General features: G+C 42.6%; 3 protein-coding genes across 7 annotated transcripts in view; 2 read left to right on the top strand and 1 right to left on the bottom strand.

Annotated features, from left to right (window-relative positions):
* Positions 1-2,468: 2,468 nt before the first annotated feature.
* On the top strand, positions 2,469-3,371 carry LOC306840181 (ovarian cancer G-protein coupled receptor 1-like; the record flags this gene model as incomplete). Its single annotated transcript, XM_079369277.1, has 1 exon — positions 2,469-3,371. One exon carries the CDS (start codon positions 2,469-2,471, stop codon positions 3,369-3,371), a length of 903 nt encoding a protein of 300 aa, XP_079225403.1.
* A 1,007-nt stretch (positions 3,372-4,378) lies between these two features.
* gpr65 (G protein-coupled receptor 65) lies at positions 4,379-6,476 on the top strand. The gene is made up of 2 exons (XM_079370197.1): positions 4,379-4,462; positions 5,193-6,476. The coding sequence occupies exon 2, from the start codon at positions 5,221-5,223 to the stop codon at positions 6,169-6,171; it is 951 nt and encodes a 316-aa protein (XP_079226323.1). The 5' UTR covers positions 4,379-4,462; positions 5,193-5,220; the 3' UTR covers positions 6,172-6,476.
* A 2,368-nt stretch (positions 6,477-8,844) lies between these two features.
* LOC306840099 (single-stranded DNA-binding protein 3) overlaps positions 8,845-23,524 on the bottom strand; it is a 33,231-nt gene continuing 18,551 nt past the window's right edge. For 2 of the 5 annotated variants that reach the window (XM_079369163.1, XM_079369166.1), the window contains 14 exons: positions 19,476-19,565; positions 17,131-17,214; positions 15,840-15,899; positions 15,655-15,721; positions 15,432-15,496; positions 15,176-15,237; positions 14,978-15,023; positions 14,604-14,639; positions 14,451-14,505; positions 14,115-14,185; positions 13,360-13,438; positions 13,221-13,249; positions 12,969-13,070; positions 11,634-11,972 (listed from right to left, as the gene is read on the bottom strand). In XM_079369163.1, the coding sequence (XP_079225289.1) occupies positions 11,943-11,972; positions 12,969-13,070; positions 13,221-13,249; positions 13,360-13,438; positions 14,115-14,185; positions 14,451-14,505; positions 14,604-14,639; positions 14,978-15,023; positions 15,176-15,237; positions 15,432-15,496; positions 15,655-15,721; positions 15,840-15,899; positions 17,131-17,214; positions 19,476-19,565 (876 nt within the window). In that variant the 3' untranslated portion in view covers positions 11,634-11,942. Of the gene's footprint in view, positions 11,973-12,968; positions 13,071-13,220; positions 13,250-13,359; positions 13,439-14,114; positions 14,186-14,450; positions 14,506-14,603; positions 14,640-14,977; positions 15,024-15,175; positions 15,238-15,431; positions 15,497-15,654; positions 15,722-15,839; positions 15,900-17,130; positions 17,215-19,475; positions 19,566-23,524 lie in introns of all 5 variants that reach the window. The other 3 variants (XM_079369167.1, XM_079369164.1, XM_079369165.1) reach the window with 3 other exon arrangements.

The following is a 23,524-nucleotide window of genomic DNA, read 5'->3' as shown; positions in this document are numbered from 1 at the left end:
CCTCAGTCAATCAAGGGGATGGAAGAATAATGGAAAAATTAGTAAAAAAAAAAATCCTTTTTCCTGTTAACATTGTTTTTTTTACTTTGCGGAAGCTTCTATGGTGAAAGAATCATATTCCCGGATCTGCTAATTGAACACTTACATTGGTTTCCATCAAAGAAGCTTTTTCAAGTGTAACACAATAATACCACTGCTACATAATTAAACAGCACCAGCAGATTGTTTTTATTGCAGATGATAATGGAACTAATGGAGGGAAGAATAGGAAAAAAGCTTAATGTTTCTGGTATATCCCTTGATATGACTCTTTCATGGTAAGATGTTCCTCACTGTATCTGTGCCTGTTTGGAACTTGTTTTTTTTCTCTGTTACTTCACATTGCATTACAACGACTGTCTTGTGATATTAAAATTTCAAAACCAAAACCCAATCTGTTGCTTTATACAAACTGAACATACGTTTGTATGCAAGTCAAACTTCCTGAAGAGTAGGGCCGCACACTTTCATCGTGTTTTCTACAGTGAAAAAATGTGACTCTGCAGAGCACCTGTAAAATAAAAAGCATCAGGGCGACAGTAGCTCAGTCCAGGTTCAAGTCCTGATAAAATAAACATTGAACATTGAGAGCAGAAATGGCTGGGCCCCTGAAAGGCAGGTCGATAGGGCCCTCTCAGGATATTTCAACAGAACTGTTTGCGCTAGCTAACATTAGCTGTCTCTATCTGGCTCCCATCAGCCTTTGAAACTAACTGACTCTTGTTGGGTCATTTTCTTCTTCTTTAACTTTAAATGACTTCATTGAGTAACTAGCAGGGGTGAGGTGTTCAGGGATTGGGGATGAGGCAGTGAGCTGGAGGTGGCTGGCTGGCAGGCATTGTTGGCAGTGAGGTGGAATGAGCAGAAGAAGGTCCATGAATGGCATCCAGAACAGACTGATGCAGGGTTCTTGTAGGTTTAGTTAATTGCGGGCAGGTGTGTTCATGGCAGATCCACTGTAGGTGAGCAGAGGGGCGAGAACGGAGTGGAACTAGATAGATAGATAGATACTTTATTGATCCCGAGGGAAATTCAGGGCATCCAGTAGCAGTATACAGACAGGCGGAGAGGGGAAAACAAAAAAGACCCTATGACGCAGCACTCACACAATACTCCTACTCCTGCCATTAAAACAGAGCACACACACACACACACACACACACACACACACGCCTCGTGTAAGTAAAATGAAGTCATGGAGCAGATACTGTGATAGTCTCAATGTTTCAGAGGAGGATTGATTTGAATAAACATTTGTATATTCATGTGTTTAACCACAGAGCTGCTGTTTGTATGTACTGCTGTTTAAACAACAAGAGAATAAAACACTGAACATGTTTAATAAAATGGAATATAGGTCAATGAAAGCCCACCATTTATTGAATTGATTTTCAGTGATAACTGTATTTTAAATTTCTTTGAAAACCACAAATAAAAAAGCACGTGACCAATGATTAATTCAAACAACAGTGTGTTGGTTTTTCTTACTTTGACATTTGATCACATCTTGAAAACCTAAACCAAGATAATCATTTGGAACCTGTAATCCCTGATTATTGGTATTAGAAAAGAAGAAAGCATAAGGCAATTAGTCCACACAATGGTCACTGGGAAAAAAAGAATATGTTGTTCCTGTAAAAGTTTTTGATACAGCAAAAATAAAGGAATTAAAGTACAACCAGCACAATACGCTTTGATTATGAGGTATATACGGAGAAAACGTACTGATTGATGCCACAGGAATCTCAATATCCATTATTATGCAGACACCTCCAAAAGAGTTTTTTTACGCCACGGAGGATTCATTGAATTGATTTTGTTAGAATTGTCTTTTGGTTTGGTCTCTCTTTTTTTTTAAAAAAGTGATTTTGGTGGAAGAGCTGACTTAAACGCTGCGCAGTGTTTTAATCAAGCATACAAAGTCCTTAAACATTGTACCTCAAAAAGACCTCAAAATTGTCTCAAAATATAGATATGTATTTATTTAACTGGTACTTTCTACCATAGCTGCTTATGAACACATTAAATCCAAGTGTCATACTGTCTGTACCATCATCTGTTACATTCTAGATGGGGTTCCTGCTTCTAAAAATACATGCTGTTAACAAACCAATACACTGTTTTCACTAAGTATTAAAATGTTTTTGACCTTCGTCAATGTCTGTGTTTACCTTCAACGTTGCACAAAGAAAACAAAAGCCCCAGTGAGAGTACTGGATGCTATTGTTGTTTGTAACTGGGCCAAGCATATTTTACTGAAGAGTATTTGCATCGCTGATCGTGTATCAGTCCTTCATAACAGAGAGCGTTCCACTTTCAGGTGCATTCAGGTTTGGAACCCATCACTATCAATGGAGGCAGCGCTTTTCAACAAGACCAACATAAGTGCATCTTCCTCGTGCACTGTGGAGTCCTCGGTGGAAAGGAACATGTATCCAATTGCTTATTCGCTGTTCTTTATTGTGGGATTTCCAGCGAACTGCCTGTCTCTGTATGTGGCCTGGATGCTGATCAGAAGTGGAAACAGCATGTCAGTGTACTTATTGAACCTGTCCATCTCCGACCTGCTCTACACTATTTCTCTGCCGGTTTGGATCGAGCTGGCCCTGCAGAAGCCTGTGCACGAGAGCGTGTGCAGTTTAATATCTGTGATCATGTACAACAGCTTTTATGTGGGCTCAGGCTTCCTTTGCTGCATCTCTGTTGATCGCTACCTAGCAGTGGTTTATCCTCTCTACTTCCAGTGTGTCCGGGAGATACGCACTGCAGTGTATGTGAGCATTGCTGTTTGGACTTTTGAAATTTTAATCCACGTTGTTTTACTCGACCACACGGGCGCACTGCAAAATTTCTCCTCAAGCTTGCTTTGTCAAGAGCCAATCCCCATGACGTCTAAAGATGCTGACCACTACCTCACACGCGTCATCCTGGGTTTCCTGGTGCCTGTCTTCATCATGACCTTCTGTTTTCAGCAGATCATGAAATCCCTCCGTCAAAGCTCCTCCATCCTGGAAGGGGAGCGCAGGAAAGTGGGAGTGCTGCTCTTTTTTCTACTCCTGACCTACATAGTGTCCTTTCTGCCTTTCCAGGCAGTCATGCTGCTCAGGGCTGTGCTGGAGCCAGGGGAGTGCGTCTGGGCAGCAAGGCTCAGAGATCCCTACCTGGTCACTGTTGCCACGACAACCATTAACAGCATGCTAGACCCTATAATATATTGTTTGATCAGTGCCAGTGCTCAAAAAGAGATCAGAAAAGCTGTCAGGAAGGGGAGGAGCGTTTTTAAGAGGAGTAAGTTGTTTGAGAGCGCAAGTGGAATTCAGACAATTTCCTAAAGACTCAATTGATCATTTATTCATTTAAACCAATGTATCTTTGAAACTTTGTGGTACTGCTAATACAGTGAAGTAGTTTGTATTTTATTGATAGATACCTTTGAATAAGTGTAAATTTGACTTTTTTGTCTAAACAATGTACTGTTCAATTTGCATTACATTTATTGTATATCTTGATGAACTTTGACATCTTGTTAATGACACATAGTATGAATTTAAAGAAGCTTCCTACGGTTTGTCTTTTCTCTTTTACCATTTCATTATGTTACATGTTTAAGTTAGTTCAAGTCTTTGTTTAGCAGCATGGGGGGGGACGGACCAGACTTCTTTGACTGGGGTGGTACTGGTATGTTTGCACACATTGACCCTTTCCTGTCTTCAGTAATTATATCCACTTAAACTACTAATTACTATGGGTGTGTGCTTTGTTTTTTTTGTTTTTTTTGTTTCTTTTTGCTTTAAAAGTAACACAACAGAGGGGCAACATATGAATCTTCTTGGTACTCGTAAAAAAGATGTGTTCAAAGTCAGGATTGAAAGAACTAACAACGGAAAACGCTACAAATAATAATACACAAATAATCAATCGTGTTGCTGATAGCTCATATAGAGGCATCCTTATTGATTTTCTTTTTTTAACCACAAAAAAACTGCTCATGCCAGCTCTCAGTGTCTGTGCCTATCCTCCAGCCGCACTAAGGACCAGCTACAGTAAAACATTACATTGTAAGTGCCCTGTGGAAACAATGTGACAAGCAGATAAGTATCCCTTTATCAGAGTAAAATAAGCATTGCGTATCTGTCTTTATTGACACATCAAACAGACAAAGTAATCTGTAAAAAAGTAATTAAGTCTGCTGTGTGAATCTGTGACACAGGAAGTTTGTCCTGCAGTGTCCTTTCACCCAGTAAATAACGTGTGGTGATCAGGGAGGACGAGAAGGCAGCTTCGGACTCTTCCTGTTCCTTTTTACAAACTGATATGGCAGCCAAAGACAGGGCCAACCGAATGAACTCCCTCTGCTTCTTTTTATGTCAATGATGGCGAATTTGGTTGCAAGAATAAGGAGCGAGAACTAAACTGAATCTTTGTAAGTAAACCTTCATATCAGTTCATTTGACTCCATCCTGAGAGGTAGTTCTAGCTGTTAATGGTTCATGCTAGACAGCAAAAAGTACTATTCCACTTGTTTTTTTAAATTTACGCTTAGTTTACGCTCACATTAACATAAAGACCTTAAAGTCCAGAAACAGACATTTTAAATCTGATCAATTAGAGTGTGTTGTTCTATTGTTTCTTCCCCAGCAGGTTGTGTTGTGAAATCACATCCTTTGTTGGTTTATGTAACAGTGTGCAGCATAAGAGATTGTTTTTTATCAAGACAAGACTTTATTGCACAATAAATTGATTCTGGTTATTTCCTAGTTCACACTGTTCATTTAACTCAAAAATAATCAATAGGGCTTTCTCAACCTCTGTCCAAAACTGTAATAATACAGGACACTTGATATATTTTTTTATCATTTCTTCTAGTCTAATTCTTCTTGTTCCTCCACATCCTCTCCTCTCCACTAGGGGGCAATATTTACCAAATTTGCAAAGTGAAAAAAATGCATGCTTACTTTTGAAGGCTGCATTACTTCCTGAAAAAGCTGTGCAAAGAACTTTTCTAAATTCAAAAACCTACCTCATTGATCAGTTTTCAGGGCTGAAAAGATGTGTATTGGTCTTTAAATAAAAAAAAAAAAAACAGTTATCTAAAACAACAGTTACCAATGTATTTCTTCCATTTTTCTTTTTTTGTTTTGTTTCTCCTTAAGGTATAAACACATTACCACCACGTCTGCAATGGAGAACTTCACCCTGGCCACCAATCGTTCAGACTGCTACTCAGTCGACAGCTCTTCCAGGGAGAAGTCTTTCCTCGTCTTCTATGCGGCTACCATCATCACTGCCATCCCATCCAACGTCTTCTCCCTCTACGTGTCCTTGCAGCACATTAGACAGAAAAACGAGCTTGGTGTTTATCTATTCAACCTGGCGTTGTGTGACCTGACCTTCTGCATCAGCCTGTCGTTTTGGCTGGACTTCCTGTGGAGAGGAGCGTGGGCTCATGGAGGCTACATTTGTGTGCTGTCCATTTACTCGCTCTTCACTAACTTTTACACCACCGACGCTCTCCTCTGCTGCATCGCTTTTGACCGCTACCTGGCAGTGGTTCACCCGTTTAGGTGCACTTTCCTGAGGAAAGTTGACACTGCAGCAGGGGTCTGCGTCACCATTTGGGTGCTGGTGGTCTGTTTCAATGCTGTAACCATCACATGGGAGGACTCGTATTATGAGAACAGCAAGTTTTCTCAGTGCTTTGATGTGTTCCGACCATTGTCAGAAAACATGTTTCGGGCTAATCTGGCACGCTTCTTCCTGGGTTTCATTTTTCCTGTTCTCCTGGTTGTGTTCTTCACCAGGGGGCTCTTTGAGGCGTTGAAAACCAACCAGGCCACAAAGGAACAAGAACGTAGACAGGTTTCAAAGCTGCTCACAGTCATCCTGCTGTGCATTTTGTTGTGCTTCGGACCAGTCCACATCATAATGCTTGCCCGTGCGTTTGTGGATGACTGCAGGTATCTAGCATGGCTCCTCTATCCATACAAAATTAGCGTAGCTATCTCAAGCCTCAACTGCATTGCTGACCCTCTCCTTTATTGCTTTATTACTCAAACAGGGAAGGAAAATGTAAATCAGTTGGTTCTCCTGTTCCAGATAAAGAAGAGTAACAAAAATGAAGGCGTGGTATAGGTTCAATAAAGTAGAAGTCAAAAGTAGAACTGCTTTTCACAACACAGTCACAGAAACTGCAAAGAAGTTGTCGACGATAGAAATGTGTAAAGATGGCAATTTGTTTCATAGGGAAATACACACGTATTTTAGTGTGAGTTACACATTTGAGGTTGATGATTGTGTGTGATCAGATTTGGATAAAAAGTCAATTTCCGCAATTGAACTGAGAGGAGCGAATACTATTCTGTACGGATGTGACTTCATGCAGGAAACACTTTTAACGTTTAATCTTTAAGTTTCAATAAATACTTCAGTGCAAGACATTAATGTCTCCTTGGCCATTTTTGTTGAGTTAAACTAAGTATGATAAATGAAACAACAGTTACATACATTGTCAGTAAATCATAATTAGAGACCCAAACCACAAATAACTTCCACAGTTTTCAAAACAATTCTAGGACCCGGCTGATATGGGATATTTGGGGCAGAGACCGATATCAATATTAGGCAGAGAAAACGCTGATACAGAAGTATTTGTTGATATCTTTTTGAGATCAATGTTCAATTTGAAGAGGTAAATATAGACAAAGATGTACACACGAGTTGTGTTAAATCCCTCAAATGTAGCTATTGAACACTTGTGAAAAATAGACACAATGAACATCAGATGATCACTCACCTGGAAAGTAACTGTGCATGTAAGTGCATCACCGCTGGACACTCAGCGTGCTAGTTTGTTGTAATCCATATAGCACCCACTGCTGGTGAAAGATAATTGCTAGTGTAATACAATGAAACTCAAATTAAATGCTATTCAACTGATGAATAAATAGTACTATCATTATAAAGTAGCCGATACCGATTTTCACTGGATTTGCTCAAATCTGCTGGCTGTCGTCGATTCCATGTGTATAGCTGAAACATTTCAAATGAAACGAATGAACGCTAAAAGTTTATATTGTAGTTGAATAATAATTTAAGGATGAGTATCTTAAAAACAAAATTGGTCAACAAACACAGTGCAGGGAACTATTGTACTGCATTTAAGTGTCAACAACTAAATCATTTTAACTCTTATACTAACATTTTTAAGGCTCCATCTTTTTGTACATATGTGTCAGTGTAGTTCATCTGGACGTGAAGGGTAGCTTATTCTTTCAGGAAGGGTAGCTCTTTCTGTCTGTTAGAGTAGGTCAACCTGTCCGAGAGGGTGGCTCAAAGTGTCAGCAATGATAACTTAAACTGACACAGGAAGGAGGTCTCAGTCTGTCGGGCAAGGTAGCTCATTCGCGGGTATGGTGGTTCTTCTTAATAAACTGTCAGGCAGGACTTCTCATTCTGTCTGACAGGGTAGGTCAATCTGACATTTCTAGTAGCTCACGTAGTAGGCTCACTCTTTATGTCAAACACGGCAGCTCAATCAGTCATGATGGGTAGTTTAAACTTTCACATGCTGTATCTCAGGCAGGGTAGTTCATTTTGTAAGGTAGTGTGATTTTTATGTTCAGGCTCATTCTATATCTACATTTTTTCAGTTTAAATGCATTTAAAAAAAAATTCCATTTCCTTTGGTTTATTATTTCTAAAGATGGTTTTGTTTACACAACAGAACGTTTATGCATAAATGTGTTTTTAATGAAATCACATTTCTCAAACAAAACCACAAATTACAAGAAGAGAAAAATGATTTCACTAACTGTATGCTAAACCACAGAGAATAATTATGCTTTAATTTAGCAACAAAAGAGCATGATCAAAATGATACTGGTGAAAAATTAAAATCAGCTCTTAAGTGATTAAGCACTCTCACCAAGAAAAACACGTTTTAAAATAAACGTTAACAAATCATGGGGTACAAGTCTGCAGGGCCCCAGTAGAGGGCGCTCATGTCATGTCTAAAAACAAATCCCAGTGTTACGCCAAGAGAACAATAAACAGTAGGCTATTAAACTGAAATAGTTTAATATTGGTAAATTGTGTCAACAAGAAAAAAAAAATTAAACATGTCTTCAGAAAAAGCAGTTTTATAGTTTGTTGTACTTTTGAATAGTTCTCTTTCCTATAATGAAAGGCTAAATCAGTTATCAACTGCTGGGTCGAAACCCAAAGTTGGTTTTGCGGAGCGGTTTTCAGATGGTCGTGAAGGTGTGGTTAGAAAAACTAGACTTAAGTGTCAAAAAAATCCATGAATGCTTTTTAAAGGAGTTGGTTTCATTCATAAATGTCCTTTGTTCCGTCATGTGTTTTGTACCTTCTGAGATTCAATCTGCACAGTTTTCATTCAAGAAATATGATTGGTTAAAGAAGTGTAGTACTGGGCCCTGAGACAAAGCCAGTGGATAATGACTGGTCTGATAACAGAGTTGCAAATTATGAGGAACAACAAAACTTGTTTGTGCATTAAAAAGAAAAAGTTGTTTTCTCCATTTCTTCCTGCTTTGTGAACTACTTTTTACCTCCTGTATTTTATCGCGTGCTCACAAAGAGTGGATTGAATCTGTATTTTAGTGATTTGTTGCAATGACTTCCAGGGTGCAGTTATGTTTAAATCTACAGGACGTGTTTAAGTCTTCCTTCCGTCTATGAATTTTAACATTTCATGATCCAAATCACAAGTCCATCAGGTTTCAGACCAGCAGAACATTAAAGGAGGCAAATCAAGGCTAAAAACTTGGTTAAAAGAAGTGCAGGTTTCATGGCAAAAGGAGTGAAGTCATTTTATTTGTTTTTAATATGTATCTACAACAAGGGGGACACAGGCAAAAACGACTGACAACTTGATGAAAATTGAAACGAAACCAAAATAAAATTTTAAAAAATTACATTATCAATGCAGTTTTCCCACCTTTTTTCCAATAAGCAACAATTTTTTTGTCTAAAGAAACTTTACAATATAAAGAAACGTACGAAGAAGGAACCTCTTTTTTTTCTCCTTTTTCTTTTTTTTTTTTTACTACACGAGACATTTAGGATCTGAAACTACCCTAACATGAGATACAAAGCAATCCCCCATAGATTGCCTCATATTCAATACTGCTTTGTCATCAAGAGGAAAAGTGAGGAACTGAACCGAAAATCTTTACTCCCCTCAAAAGAAATAAAATAAAATAAAGATATTCCTCTTATCCCTCCCTTCCCCTGAATGTTACAGTATTATACATCAGCACAATAGAAATACAGAAATGATCAACGTTGTGACGGCTGTACTTACAGGACAGAAAGATAGAAGTTTCACTGCATTTTATACGACAGCTGTTCAAAGTCAAATGAAAGAAACGCCTGCCCCTGCTCTCTTTACCCCCCCCCCCCCCTTTTTTTTTTTTTTTACCAATAAGAACAAATTTTTCCAATACGTTTTTCTCCTCACGTTCTCAAATACCTCCCAGCCCCTCTTAAATAGTAAAAAAAAAAAAAAATCCTTCATAGTAAAGTATTGTATAGTTCTCTGGTCCCTGGTGTGTGATGAGAGGAAGCGTCCCTTGTGCCCTACGTTCTGTTTCTTCTTCGCTGTCCAGAATTTGAGGGGAGAAGAAAAAAAAAAATGTCTGAGGCAGAAGGAAATGAGATTTATTTTAGGAAAGACTGGCCTCTTTTATGCTCTCCTTGTAAAATCCCTGTGTCAAAAATGATGAAAATAAGCCTTTGTGAGACTTTCTGGCCACCCTGCTAATAATGAACCAGCAACAGAGAAGAGGGGGAGGGGGCTCCTGGACAACAACTTCAGTTTAATTTATATGATTTCTCAAGGAAATGTTTCTGACAGCGAGTTCACTAAAAGGCGTTCGAAAACACTTAAACCCTCTCTTTGTTTTTTTTTTGTCTGTGATGAGAAGAAATAGCATAATAGTCTATAGCAGCTCCAGTTTGTGTCTCATCATCATTCATATCATTTGTTGAGTAAAAGACACACCATCTCTGCACAAATACACACAGTCGCCCCGAATCTGCGTTTTTTTTTCCCGTTTTTTTTTTCTGATCAACTGTCGTCGTGATCTGAAAAATATCAAAACATGTCAATGATATCAAAATGCATTTTACAGTATTTACAACACGATCAAATCAAAAGATGGAGGGGGTTGTACCAAAAAAAAAAAAAAAAAAACAATCAGAAGGGTTGTGTGATAGTGTGTGGATTCTGGCCTGTCTGTGAGGAGAGAAAAGGGAGGACGGAGTTCTTGATGCGCAAAGAGGGGGAGGGGGGGGTCATAAGTTACAGAGCAATGTCTTGATACTTCCTGTCCTGCTCTGCTCCCACATAACAGCACAGAGCATCGAGTCTTTCCCCAGAAGTGACAGCTGCATGGACTGAATGAGTGACGACTGAAGTCTGGGAGCTAAACTGACCGCTGTGTGAAAGCAAATTTCCATAAAAGTACAGACATACATCACAGTGTGTTGAGGACTTCTTAGTTACCAAAGACAATCCAAAGAGTTCATTAAGGTCGGCAGATTGTAAACAATGCCTAACTACACGTTGGAGTGAACATTAAGCTAAGTGGGTGGCTGTAGTTGGATCAGCATGGGGGGGGGGGGGGGTCCAAAAGACGGAGAGGCTGCTGTTTGGATCTGCATATTTACACACTTGCTACTAGTTCTGCAGTTAAGAAAAAAAAACCCAGGGATAACACTTAAAGACAGAAAAAAAAAAAAAAAAAAAAGGTAACAAGTCATGAGACAACTTTAAAGTACATAAATAAATAGAGCTGTGCATATCACTGCATGGAAGCTACTAAAAACAGGAGCTGCTTCTTCTTCGTCTTCTGGTTTGGAAGTTAACAATTTGAACTGTTAAAAAAAAAAAAAAAAAAACTGAGATAAAAGGAAAAAGCGACGATCAATTAGTACCGTGATGGTTTACCTGCAGGGGGCACTGTGTTTACATGGAGCCGCAGGTTTATTTGGGACTTGTGTGCACGTATGCCGTCTTCATCGTAACAATGTGCCCTTAGAAACAACACAAATTAAACCCTAACCTTAAAATGATCATAAAAATATTATTAATAACAATACAATAATAAAAATAGCAATGATACAATACATACACAAAAAATTAAAAAAAATATGAGTTCACTGATCATCACAACACCTCTGTTCAAAAGAAAAAAAAAAAAAAGAAAAAAAAATGTACACACAGAAACAACATGGAGGATAAAAAGGTCCGTTTGTGACCCAGAAATGAATCCATCGGGAGGAGAATGACAAAAAAAAAAAAAAAAAAAAAAAAAAAAAAGAAGACAACAGTTTTTTTAAAAGTCCAAAGTGGTTTTTCGAAGCTTCCAGGCAGCGGCTAAAAAGATCCAGCACCGTGGAGGGCTGTCTTATCAGTCTCCTCTCTACCTTTCTCTCCGTTTGTCCTCCTCCCCTTTCGCTCATTGTCTAGAACCTGACAGGAAGCCAGGGAGGCCGGGGCCGGAGTCAGAGAGGAGGCCCTTCCTGTTGCTCTGCGACTGCTTCCTGTTCAGAGCGGCGGCCATCTTGCATGCTCCAGGAGGGCCCGTCTTAATTAGAGTCCCAGAATGCTCGAGGGCTGTCCCGGAGGTCTGCGTGGCCGTAGGGTCCCGAGTGACAGGAGAAGGGGTGAGGGGGAGGAGCAGGGGAAAAGTGGATCCCGTGTGGAGGATTCAGGAGGCAGAGGATTTGTGTGTGTGGGAGGAGGGGAGGGGAGGCGGTCCAATCCCCGGTAAAACACGGATTGAATTGAAGAAAAAAATTCAGGTGCAGGGAGTCAAAAATAAGGAAGGAAAAATAAACAAAAGTACAAAATAAAAATAAAAAGAGGAAAAATAAAATCACACACTCATCGTCATGTTGGGTGAATACTGAAAAGAGAGAGAGAGGGAAAGAGGAGGAGGGCACAGATGAGTGGATGTGTCACTGAACACCTTTAAACACCACAGGGCGCCCACACCCAGCGCCGCAGAGCCACCGAGGCACAGACAGGAAGCAGCAAACGCTCAAGTCCTCCCATTGGTCAGAATAAAAGCTGGACGTTCAACCTCAACACAGGTGGCAAAGATGGACCACATACTGTCTCAGACTGTCTTTTTAACTTTGACCGATTTCTAGAACACAAAGTTCTACAACAGCAGAACGAGATTTGGTTTAACGTGTGGAATTCTTTGGTGGAATTAGAAAAGTATTATTCACTCGTCTAATAAAAATGTTTAACATCTTTCCAGCCGTGCTGCCGACCAGCTACATCAGCACATCTAAAGATCCAGTCTGTGCATTCTGTGGCTCTCCAGGTGGAGGGTAATGGACCGTCAATATGCACACCATACAATAAACCCACTCAACCCGAAATTTCCTTCAGAAGTCAACTTAAAGATTTGAAGCATGACTTTCTTTAACTTCTCGTGAAAGTAGTTTAGATATGAATCATGTCAGTAAACATTCTGCGTCTCTTGACGAATCGTTGACACGGAGGGTGAACGATGAACTTCTGAGTGATTAGCAAGCGGCTACAATGCAAGAAGAACACTAAGAAGTGCGCTACATGTAGGAAGCACACTGCAAGTCAGGTCAAGAGATTTTATTTTATTTGTTTTTGTTTTTTTACTTGAAAGAAGCTAAATAAAAGTGAACCAAAAATTATTATTATTTTTTTTTTTTAAAAAGGTACCTGACTGCTCCTACACTGCCACCTTGATTAATCTGAAGCGCTTTGCTAACCCTGCCGAGCTAAAAACACGATTCAATAAGAAGGTTGTTCCGAGCATCGTTAACCCTCCGTTTGCATTCATCCACTGGTTTATGTGAGGACATCAAGGATAACTGTTAAGGGCTGTGAGATGTCAACCAATCGCTCTACTTACACTTTCGCTTTGGAATGGGTTCAAGAAGTTGCCGCCCATTTCGCTGTCGTCTCTCGGCGTTCCGGGGGGGTTGTTCATGCCCCCCATGTTATTTGGGGAGCTCTGTTTGTGAAGAAGAACGGAAAAAAAGAAGAAAAAAGAAAGAAAAAAAGAAAGACAAAGACTGATGAGAAGGCTTCTTTAAAAACAGAATGTTTAATGTTCTGCAAAGTGGAGCTAATCTCCTTTACAAAAAGTGATTGAGTAACTCACCTTTGGCAACCCGTCCATATCTCCAGACCCTGACGGGGGAAAACACAGAGAGGGGTTTTTTTTTTCCCATTCATCTTAAATCTAAAATAAAGCACTGGTCTCGTTCACTCTTATGAAACAGCCCCGTGTTAAAACCCACCTAGTGATCCGTTCATGTGGTGTGGCTCCATGGCTCCCATGGCTCCCATGGGCCCGTCAGGCCCGGGTCCCATAGGGAACTGGAACAAAGGACGCAGAGCAGAACCAACCTTACAAAATGACTCGCACGTTATTTTTCTCGTTTGACCTCTTTGATACTACCGTGCTATTTTCAGCTCAGGGTGAAGAAGAGATTACTTCATTTACTCTCGCCGGCTCATTTCCACTTCAGTCTTGCTGAGCTCAGCATGGGGCGCATTATGTTTCTAAGGGGTGCCCAGTCATGTGGCTGAAAAAAAAATGCCTGTTTGAACTGGGTTCAGTCTGTTAGGGTAAAGGTTGTGTAATTTCAATTAGAACCGCTGCAAAAGCTTTAAGCCCAGCGTTTAAACCTGGAAAAAACATGAAACCTTCAAAATAAAAGTTTTGGGGGGCGAAAGTATTTTTTGTGGGAAACTTTTGTCTGCATCAAATTTTAAGCCTCCTGTGCACGAAGCTGTGCGACTTCATTGTTTGGGGATCTTGTCCTGTCCACACATGAGAATGTTTGCAGAGGAAAATAAGGTAAACAAAGGCTGATTCAGCAGTGGGCTGGTAACTGTCTCATGTGACACCGACCCCGCTGCACTGGTTCCAGATGTTAAAAATGACCATTTAGACCAAAAAGCAATCTTCATTTCCCTCCTTTTTTTTTTCTTAACCGGTTAAAAGAAACTCATCCCAGGAGTTTTCAGTTGAACGTGATGAGAGACTCACGTTGGGTCTGTTTCCTCCTGGTCCGATGGGATTCATCATCGTGTAGATGTTTTCACTTGAGTTAGTTGAATCTGAGAGGGGGGGTAAAAAAAAAAAAAAAAAAAAAAAAAGAAACTTTAGTGACATCATATTAGAGGGAATGACTCTTCAAAAAAAAAAAAGATCTTGTCATGCAAATGCTTTCAAAATAAAAGAGGAAAATAAAACCACTCAAAAAACCCCCAAAAAACATGGTTTGGTTGGTGAGGGGACACATTCATGCTTGGTTAGTGCGGAGAGAGATGGAGTTGTTTTTATTACAAGTGTTAGTGCTGGGGACATAGTTAGGTGACGCACCACCTGGGCTGGGCATGATGGGAGTTCCAGGTGGACCTCCTCCTCCTGGAGGACCCTGGGGAACAATACATGATTGAGGTTAACGTTTTTCATGGTCAGGACACGGATACATCAGATTCATGTGGAGGGAGTAGACGGCAGCTTTGAACTCACCACATAGTTTCCTGGAGATGAGGAGGAGTAGGCTATCTGCACGGACGAAGAGGAAAAAAAGATCATTAGATGGGATCACAGGAGGGTGAAGCTCCACAGGGGGAACGACGCATGCAGAACTTTACAAATAATACAATAGCTTACACTGTTCAGACTGAGCACCTTAAATGTGCCCACTGTAATCTTGATAAACAAAGCGTTCAAATTCAGGCTTATAAAATGCAGACAGAGTAAACTCAACCCCTCTGAACAGCCTGAACCCAAGCTGTACATCTAAAGAACACGGGTTTGTTTGTGCTCCTGAGCAGCTGTGAAGGGTGTTTGCTTCCTCTGCCACCTTCAGTGGAACAGAAGGATCAAGGTTTCTGACTTACAGAGTTAGCGTTAGGTCCTGGCCAAGGCCCTCTTCCACCAGGGCCCCTGAGGCAGAGAGAAGGGAAGAAAGAACAAAACAATTAAAGATTTAAAAAAAAAAAAAAAAAAAAAAAAAAAGGAGTAAGGTTTAATGTGATCCAAAACTGTGATCAAAAGTCTTTTTCGTTTCATCAGAAAACTGAGATGTTGTAACTTACATGTTCATTCCTGGCATCGGGCCGCCCATGGAGTTGGGAGGAGGTCTCATGCCTCCATAGTTCTGTAAAAACACACATTGTGAGAACACATTCCTAACACGTTGATAATTAAACGTGACATATGCAAGTACAGTGTCAAGAAGTCGAAGAAGAAGAAGACACATTCATCACTGAACGATGATGTCACGAGCCTGAAGAAATGGCAGTTCAACAAAAGGAGACGTTTGGAGATGCACTCATGAAGGCCTGCTCGTACCTGTGGGCCCATGGCCATCCCTCGAGGAGGATTCATCCTCATTGGTCCGCCCATGTTAGGATGTCCTGCAAGAGCACACCAGGGTCAGAGTCTGACAACGACACACCCCGGTGCACGCCTAACTCCTGATGTGGCTGCTTTATTTATCTTGTAAAAAATCGAATAACGATAAAAAGAAGTCCAGCGTTCGGTCGCAGTCATCGTACTAATCATGGTGTTTTACCTTGCGGTCTTGTCGGGTCTAAACTGTTTGGCAGGAGAGGCTGAGATCCAGGGATTCCCCCCGGAGGCTGAGAGGACACACACATGAAATATGGTTAAAATACCGACCAACCGTATGCCACGAGGAAAAAAAAGAAAAAAAAAGGGTGGGGGTGGGGGGTGGGGGGGGACAAACAGCTCTCGTACCTGATTTGGCATTCGAAGTGAGGGGCGGGGTCCACCTGGATATCGTGGTGACATGAAGGGCTGGAGAGGGAGAGAGAGAGAGAGAGAGAAGGGGGGGGGCGAAAAGGGACACAGAAAACAACATTTTCATTATTGATTCATCCTGGAGCCCTCAAACAGGAGCAGCACGGAGGAAACGCAGAAGACGGGCACGATGTGATGGGAGGATGAATGACGACACACCTGACTGAAAACACACAAACAAAAAGAAGTCTGCGTTTAACTAGTCAATGAATGCATGCTTAAACACACGCTCAAAGCAAGGATTCCTCTGAGTGTGTGTGTGTGTGTGTGTGTGTGTGTGTGTGTGTGTGTGTGTGTGTGTGTGTGTGTGTGTGTGTGTGTGTGTGTGTGTGTGTGTGTGTGTGTGTGTGTGTGTGTGTGTGTGTGTGTGTGTGTGTGTGTGTGTGTGTGTGTGTGTGTGTGCGCTCACACAGCTCCCTGCCTGTTCTCACTGTGGTGTAAGCTGATTCGGCCTGTGGTCGGCCTGGCGTGGTTAGAGGCACCTCGGGCCAACAACACAGTCCAAAAAACCTTCGAGAAAGCGTGTCCACATTCTCTCACACACCGGGTAGAAACCAGAAACCGCATGAATGAAGAGCCGGGCCAGCCGCAGCTAACAGGCAGAGGCTTTCCCCTCAGATGTGTCATGTGTGGCTCCTGTTCTGAGTAAGTGTTGAAACACACACCGAGCCTGAGAATTAAAAAGATGCGCAACTCTCTCCACTAACTCACCGTACACTACGTATATATGACGAGTCCATAGTGCCTGTCCCCTGTTTTATTCATAATGCAGAAGCCGGCAGAGCGTGTGTGTGTGTGTGTGTGTTAAAAGAGTGGAGGAGCAGATAAACGTGCAACCCCCCACAAGCTGCTCCGGGAGGGGGCGGGGCAAGGGGTGAATTATTCATCAGTCGATGCTGAACCTCGGTGAGGAGCGGGCTGTGCTGCCTCATGATGCTCAGCTTTCATCAAAAAAAAAAAAAAAAGGAAGCTGGCGACTTGAGAGGTCCTACGAGGAGTTAGTATAACAGGAGCTACCCGAGCTTTAGGGTAGGAGGTGAAGGAGAGGAGGAAGTGTGCGAGCAGTGAATGGAAAAGGAAGATTGTGTGTGGGCGAGTGGGGGGGGGGCAATGAAAGAAAGAAAGAAAGAGAGAGAGAGAGTAAGAGAGAGAGAGTGAGAGAGAGAGAGAGAGAGAGAGAGAAAGAAAGAGAGAGAGGGGTGTTTGAGAGTAAGTGTTTACGTCTTACCTGGCCGTGGGGTCCCATCATAGGGTTGCTGGGGTTGTGTGGGGGGGGCTGTGCGTGGGGGGACTGCTGAGAGCCGGGTGGTCCCTTTAAGAAAGAAGAGCGATATCAGAGAGGGGAGGGGCCAAATAGAGGGGGAGGAGGGGGGGTTTACACCTGGAGAAGTTACCCTGATCAAAGTCATGAGAAAGAAGAAGACAGGGGTGGGACCTTTGGGGGGGGGGGGGGGGGGGTCTCAAGGTTGGGGAAGAATAAGAGAAGCAAGGTAAAGCTGAGGGAAATCTTCAGTTCAGATACATCAGGAGAAACAGTGGGAACGAGCAGCGTCAGGTTTTTTTTTCAGCATTATTATTTGAACATGTCAATATAATATAATAAAAGAGGATCCTCGGGACCCTTGGGGTAGAGAACAAAATGTAGTTCCCCTGACAGCCACATGGGGGCAGTGCTGTCGAAGAATCGCTGCAAAGCAGAAGCAGCAGAAGCAGCAGCAGCAGCAGGACAGGCACCATTGCTGACTGACAACCTCAACGCCAAATACAAAAAAATACAAAAATAAAAGTTCTTCCAGATTATTATTATTGTGAGGCTTCTTTAAAGTTACAACATGTACAAACAGCAGCAGCTCTCTGGACACACTGCTGACATTTCACACCAAGACAAGAGGTGAACGACCCCTAATAAATAACTCTGCAACCAGTTCTCTTGTCGTGGATTTGTTCTAGCGGTCAGGACCGGCCTCAGTGAGGGTTTCATGAAGTTAGCGAGAGCGAGCTTGTGTCCAGTCTGAGCTCGACGAACGACTGTGGAGATAAAAGTCGAACACATGAGAGTGACATGTTTTACTACTGATTAAGCATACTGGTTGTTTCAGTTAGTTTCCTTATGGTTTCAAATAGAAAGAAGATTCATGTAGTCAATGTTCGACGTGTTCACTCGTGAGGGTTTCCAATGACGTGAAAGATGGGCTCGTGTTTTTGCAACTGAAGAGAAGACTGCTGCCCGTCTTCTTCAAATCGGTGTTTGATGGAACGGTTCTTGCGCCCCGACGTATTTAGAAGAAGTTATTGTCATTCTTTCACCACTAGAGGCCGCTACGTCTCTTAATAACATCAGCTTTACATCTCGGATAGTGAAGCCTTTAAGCGTATAAATAAGGTGCGACCTCAGTATCTTAAATGACACTGCAAGAAAAACCGAGCAAGACGGAGCCTGACCTCCGAGCTTGAAGCACAGTCGCAGAGAGCAAAGTTGTCATTATGATAGAAGTGTCCGGTAAACCCAACACACACACACACACACACACACACACACACACACACACACACACACACCTGATGTTATAAATAGCATGTGTATGCATCTCTACTCACCCTTCCCCCGTGCTTATACATCTCCCGCCCCCCCCTGCTCACTAAGCAAACAATGGAGTGGTAGGTCGCCACAGCAACAAACACTGGGCCACAATCTTGGTGCCACTGATCTTTCACATTTCCCTCTCTTCTTCTTCTACTTCTTCTTCCACTCCTCGCTCGTCCTCCATCCTGTTACTCCCTTCTCCTCCCTCTCTCTCTCTCTCTCTCTCTCTCCCCTCCACCACCTTATCGTGCCTCCTGCCAAATGCCAGTGCTGTCCATCACACCACTGCATCACTGACGATGTGTGTGTGTGTGTGTGTGTGTGTTCTGTGACGGCCTGTGCGTGTGTGTTGTGCGTCTCTTCACTCTTCCGACAGTCATCTCCCACACTAAAAAAAAAAAAAAAAACCTTTCCCTTCACAGAGCCGAGGCGGGTCGGAGATGGAGACGGAGGAGATGAAGAACGGGGGGGGGGGGGCTGAATCATGAATCGGACAAACGGAAGCCCGGCGAGGGCGAGCCGTAACATGAATAAACGACACGAGCATCGGAGGCTCTGGTGGGTGTAAATATCAAGAGCGGAATAAATGATGTTTTGAAAAATGTAGGAAGAAGGAAAAACAAAGTGGGAGAGCTGGAACGGAGGTGTCATCTGATCAAACTTCACTTAATTATCAGGACACTTCACATGCTGGATGTCTGAGGCTCCTCTAAAAACCAAAGAGCTCTGATAAGACATCACACGACTGACTGCATGTAAGCTTTCACTGTTGAACAAGAGACTTTCTACCAGTCATGACAGCTCAAACATAAATATAACTACGTATCAGGAGTGGTTAAAAACACCTCACTCGGACTCGTCAAAAAGCTTTAAAAAACAAGCAAACAAATCAGAGTAATGGATACAGTGGTGTGTGAGGGAGAGAAGAAGTGTCTAATGACGAGAGATGGAGGAGTGTGAGGGAGAGTGACAGGAGGCGGGAAGCATACCTGGAAGAATCCTGGGGGCATGGGGCCACCTGGCATGGCGTCGTTGGGGGGCATGTTGCCCATCACCGGGCTGGGTGCTGCCGCTGCGCTCTGAAACACACAGACAGGGAGGGTTGAAGCGTGGCGGCATGTCCCCCACGTTGCATCGATGCACTTGCCAAAATACGACTAGAGGGGGCAGTGTCTGCGCCCGCAATCACTACAACTCCCCCCCCCCCCTTCCCCTCTACAGTTTAAAGGTGAATTCACAAAAGGGGTCTGCATCCCAAATACTTTAAACTGAAATCCTCTCAGTGATAGAGAGAGAAGGTTGTACTGACCAATGAGAGCTCTTTCTGTTTCAGGTCTCGTTTTCATGGTTAAACTCTACTGAGCGAGGTTACTACCTCTCGCAGATACTTCGTCACTTCTTCATTTGACCACACACACACGCACACACACACACACACACAGCTTCAAATCATAGAAGAGTCAGCAGAGTCAGCTGGACAAAGACTCGCTCTTTCTTTTTTTTTTTCCCGGCAGATTCCGCTCTCTAAAACTCGTGTCCACATTCGTACCTCGCGCTCGTCCAACTGCTGCAGGGCCGACAAAGTGACACGTACCTCGTTTCCACAGAACTCTGAAATCACTGCGTTGCATGCCAACCAAGTCGTTTTGTACGCCTTCTTACCGATTCTACTTTAAAATAAAGGCAGGCTTTCATTTTATTTTCGGTTCCTTACGCACTATTTCATTGTTTTAAGAACACACCAGTGTACGGGCATTGTAAGACAGAAGCGTCGGAGTGTTTTTGAGGCTTTCCTGAGAGCAGGAGAGATGTGTGTGAACTTGAACGGATAAGCATCAGCTCATGTAAAGTCCACCGGCTAAACAGCGTGCACATTCTTCTCTTCATGCCTGAATGAACTACAAGTGACACTTTGCTCTGACGTCAGGTTTGGTGACATCTTTTTTTTATTTATTTTTTTTTTAAACGTCACGGGTATTAAAGTGATTGCAAGATGGCGTGTAAACACTCGGAAAGCAGCTGATCAGATTGAGCCTGCGCAAACCATTTCAGATCAGGATGGAGTAGAGAGAGAAAATATATAAAGAAAAGCAGATTCAGAGCAACCTCTCAGGAAGGAGTCTGACAACAAACCAACAACTGGTATGTGAAGCTTGTGAGAGCAGCTAATGGTTTAGTGATCACCGCATTTATCATCAGTTTCTCTGTTTCCAGTCTCGTCGTCCTCGTCAGTCAGACTATATGGAAAAACTAAAGAAGAATGTACGCTGGAGGAGAGGGGCTGAATGATTCAGCCCGGGAGTTAAATATGATATAACTGTATTCCTGTCAACACACATAGATGGAGACGCGTGTTCAGAGTGCTTACATAAGCACGCCGGAACAAACACACACACACGCATACACACACACACACACAAGCACACCAACGTGCAAACATCTCACACACACGCGCACACACACAAACAGAGACACACAAAGAGTTGCATCACAGGCTCATAAAGTGCAACCCTTCAGTACAGAGAGGCAGACCGGGGAGAACCGCAGGCTACAGGACCAGAACAGGGAGGAGGGGGGGGGGGGGCTAAGACCCAGGGGAGGGAGGGGTTCTCACAAACACAGACACACACACGAAGATCCATCAGCGCACACGCCCGATAACATCCAGCATCCATGTGACAAATACTGTATGCTTGGACAACGACGCATTCTGCCAATTACACGCATGTACACAAACACACCCGCTGCCCCTTCTTCTCCTTTGTGAAACCAGCGCACACATTCACTTACAAAATCACAAACACACACACACACACTCTGACACACACCTCCCCCCATCTTTATGCTAATTCTGCTAGTGAACATGAGCAGGCCACTGAGTCCCTGGGGAAGAAGCAGGGTCGGCTGCCTCTTTCTCTCTCTCCCTCCCTCTCACTTCTTCTATTCTTGCACACTTTTCTCTCCATCTTTTCTCCTCTTCCTGACCCCCCTCACTTATTTCTCTGACACACACACACACACACACCTTCCCCTTGCCCCAACCCCTGTACTATTCGTTCCCATCAACCCCCCCGCCGCACACACACACACACACACCCCCACCCACACCCCCAGTAGGATGTCAGCAGCTTGCAGAAGCTGTTGCCATGGAGACAGGTCCTATCTGCACTCTGTCCCCCTGGCATCCCCCGCTCCAGGAGCGCAGATACGGAGAGAGAGAGTGAGAGTGAGAGAGAGAAAATGAGAAGAAGCAAGAGAGAGAGAGAGAGAGAGAGAGAAAGAAAATGAGAAGAAGCAAGAGAGAGAGAAAGAGAGAGAGAGAGAATCTGAAGGAGGGAGGGAGGGAGAGAGAATGAGTTAGAAAATACAAGTGAGGCTGAGGAGGAGAAAAAAAAAAAGAAGAACTAGGAAGAAAAGGGTTCCAGGAGGCAGATTTGTGTTCACAGTCAATCACTTGTTCACGATGTTGCCGTCGACTGTTAATGATCTACTACCTGCTTTAGCGTTACACAATTTGCTGACAGACATTGAAAGCAAGTTAAAAGCACTGAGAGCGCAAACACCTCCAGCAAAGGTAGATTTAGTATTCAGTCGGTTGTTTTTATCCAAACCAGCTAGCCTGGGGAAACGCACACAAAAAAAAAAGGATTCAACAGTTCTGTTTTGGGTTTTTTTTAATGGCGGAGGCCCACGGATACATCCGTCTACTTTTGCATTTTTACTCTGCTGCTCAGAAGGACTCAAAAAAAAAAAAGAGGATCTCTCTCAAATCAGCATATCTCCAATGTACATGTATGTGTTGTTGACATTGATGCAGGGAAACAATGGCTGCAGGTTTGAGATCAGGTCTCTTACATTTATAAAAAAAAAATATATATAAAAAAAGTCCAATCCACAACAGACTTCACTGCTGAGCCAATTAGTCAGTGTAATCAAGGCGCGCTCTTCTCGTTGGGTGCTGCTGAATGGATGGAAAAAGGACGTCTGTAAATGAACCGGGGTGCAGGAGAAGCTCTCGGTGGCAGCGAGGATTCGGAAAGGCGCTTTAATGCCCGACGTGCAGCAGGCAGGAGAAGAATACGTTTCTTTCATCCAGGCGGGCTGAAAGTTCAAGCGAACCCACGGGACACATTCTCAAATGTCTGGGAATATTTACACTGTTTAAACTGTGAACCATATTTTAATGGCTCTGCTCGGCAGCGCTGCACAAACACGGAGGCGAAGCATCTCAGAGCCACATTCAGACACAAATCTAACTGGAATGTTGTTGTTTTTTTAAGTTACCTGGCATTAAAACAATCTAAAGTATCTGGAGATGAAGCTCCTTCAGTCGTTCTTGATGGAGAACTGATCACTTTGGCGTTTTTTTTTTCCTTTTCTAGGTGTTACATCATGGCCATTCCTCCGTATCTATGGAAACCTGTGTGTTGTTTTGAAAATCTCATCATGATATCAGGACAAACTGCCTTTTGGATGCCTAACCAGGATGACATTTAAATGGCTTCGTACACAGGAAGAATGACTTTCTTTGCTAAACATTACAAAGGAAGTGAAGATTGAAGATTATCTGCGTTGACGTCCTAAATAATAAAACAACCTGTAGAGGCAGAGCGACTTAACGCTATCTAACCATCTACAGAAAATATGTTCCGTCTTGCAAAGTTTAATTAAGATGATGCTGATCATGGCAATGTGGCTCGAATGTGTCAGACACCGACTCCTTTACTTCCTGTGAACAATAAAAGCTTCAATAGTTGACTTGATTATCAACCACTAAAATGAGTTTGTTAGTCTCCAGGTTGACTGACAGGAAGTGGAACTACAGGAAGGGATTTAACATTCATAAGGATTGTGGCTGTTTAGTTACTTTTTTTCCCCTCTTTGAGTTTCGGCGTCACGGATGGCCCTCGCAGACAGACGTCTGGTTTGAGACGTGTTTTGATCGTATTCAGACAAAATAATCAGGAAGAAAAGACTAAGAAATATTAATCGACAAACCTTTCAGAATAAAAGCGTTACAGATCCAAACGGACATGCA

This window comes from Symphodus melops, assembly GCF_947650265.1.
Source record: "Symphodus melops genome assembly, chromosome: 19".
NCBI classification, from domain to species: domain Eukaryota; kingdom Metazoa; phylum Chordata; class Actinopteri; order Labriformes; family Labridae; genus Symphodus; species Symphodus melops.
Note: the sequence above shows the minus strand (reverse complement) of the source record. Positions and strands in the feature narration are given on the sequence as shown.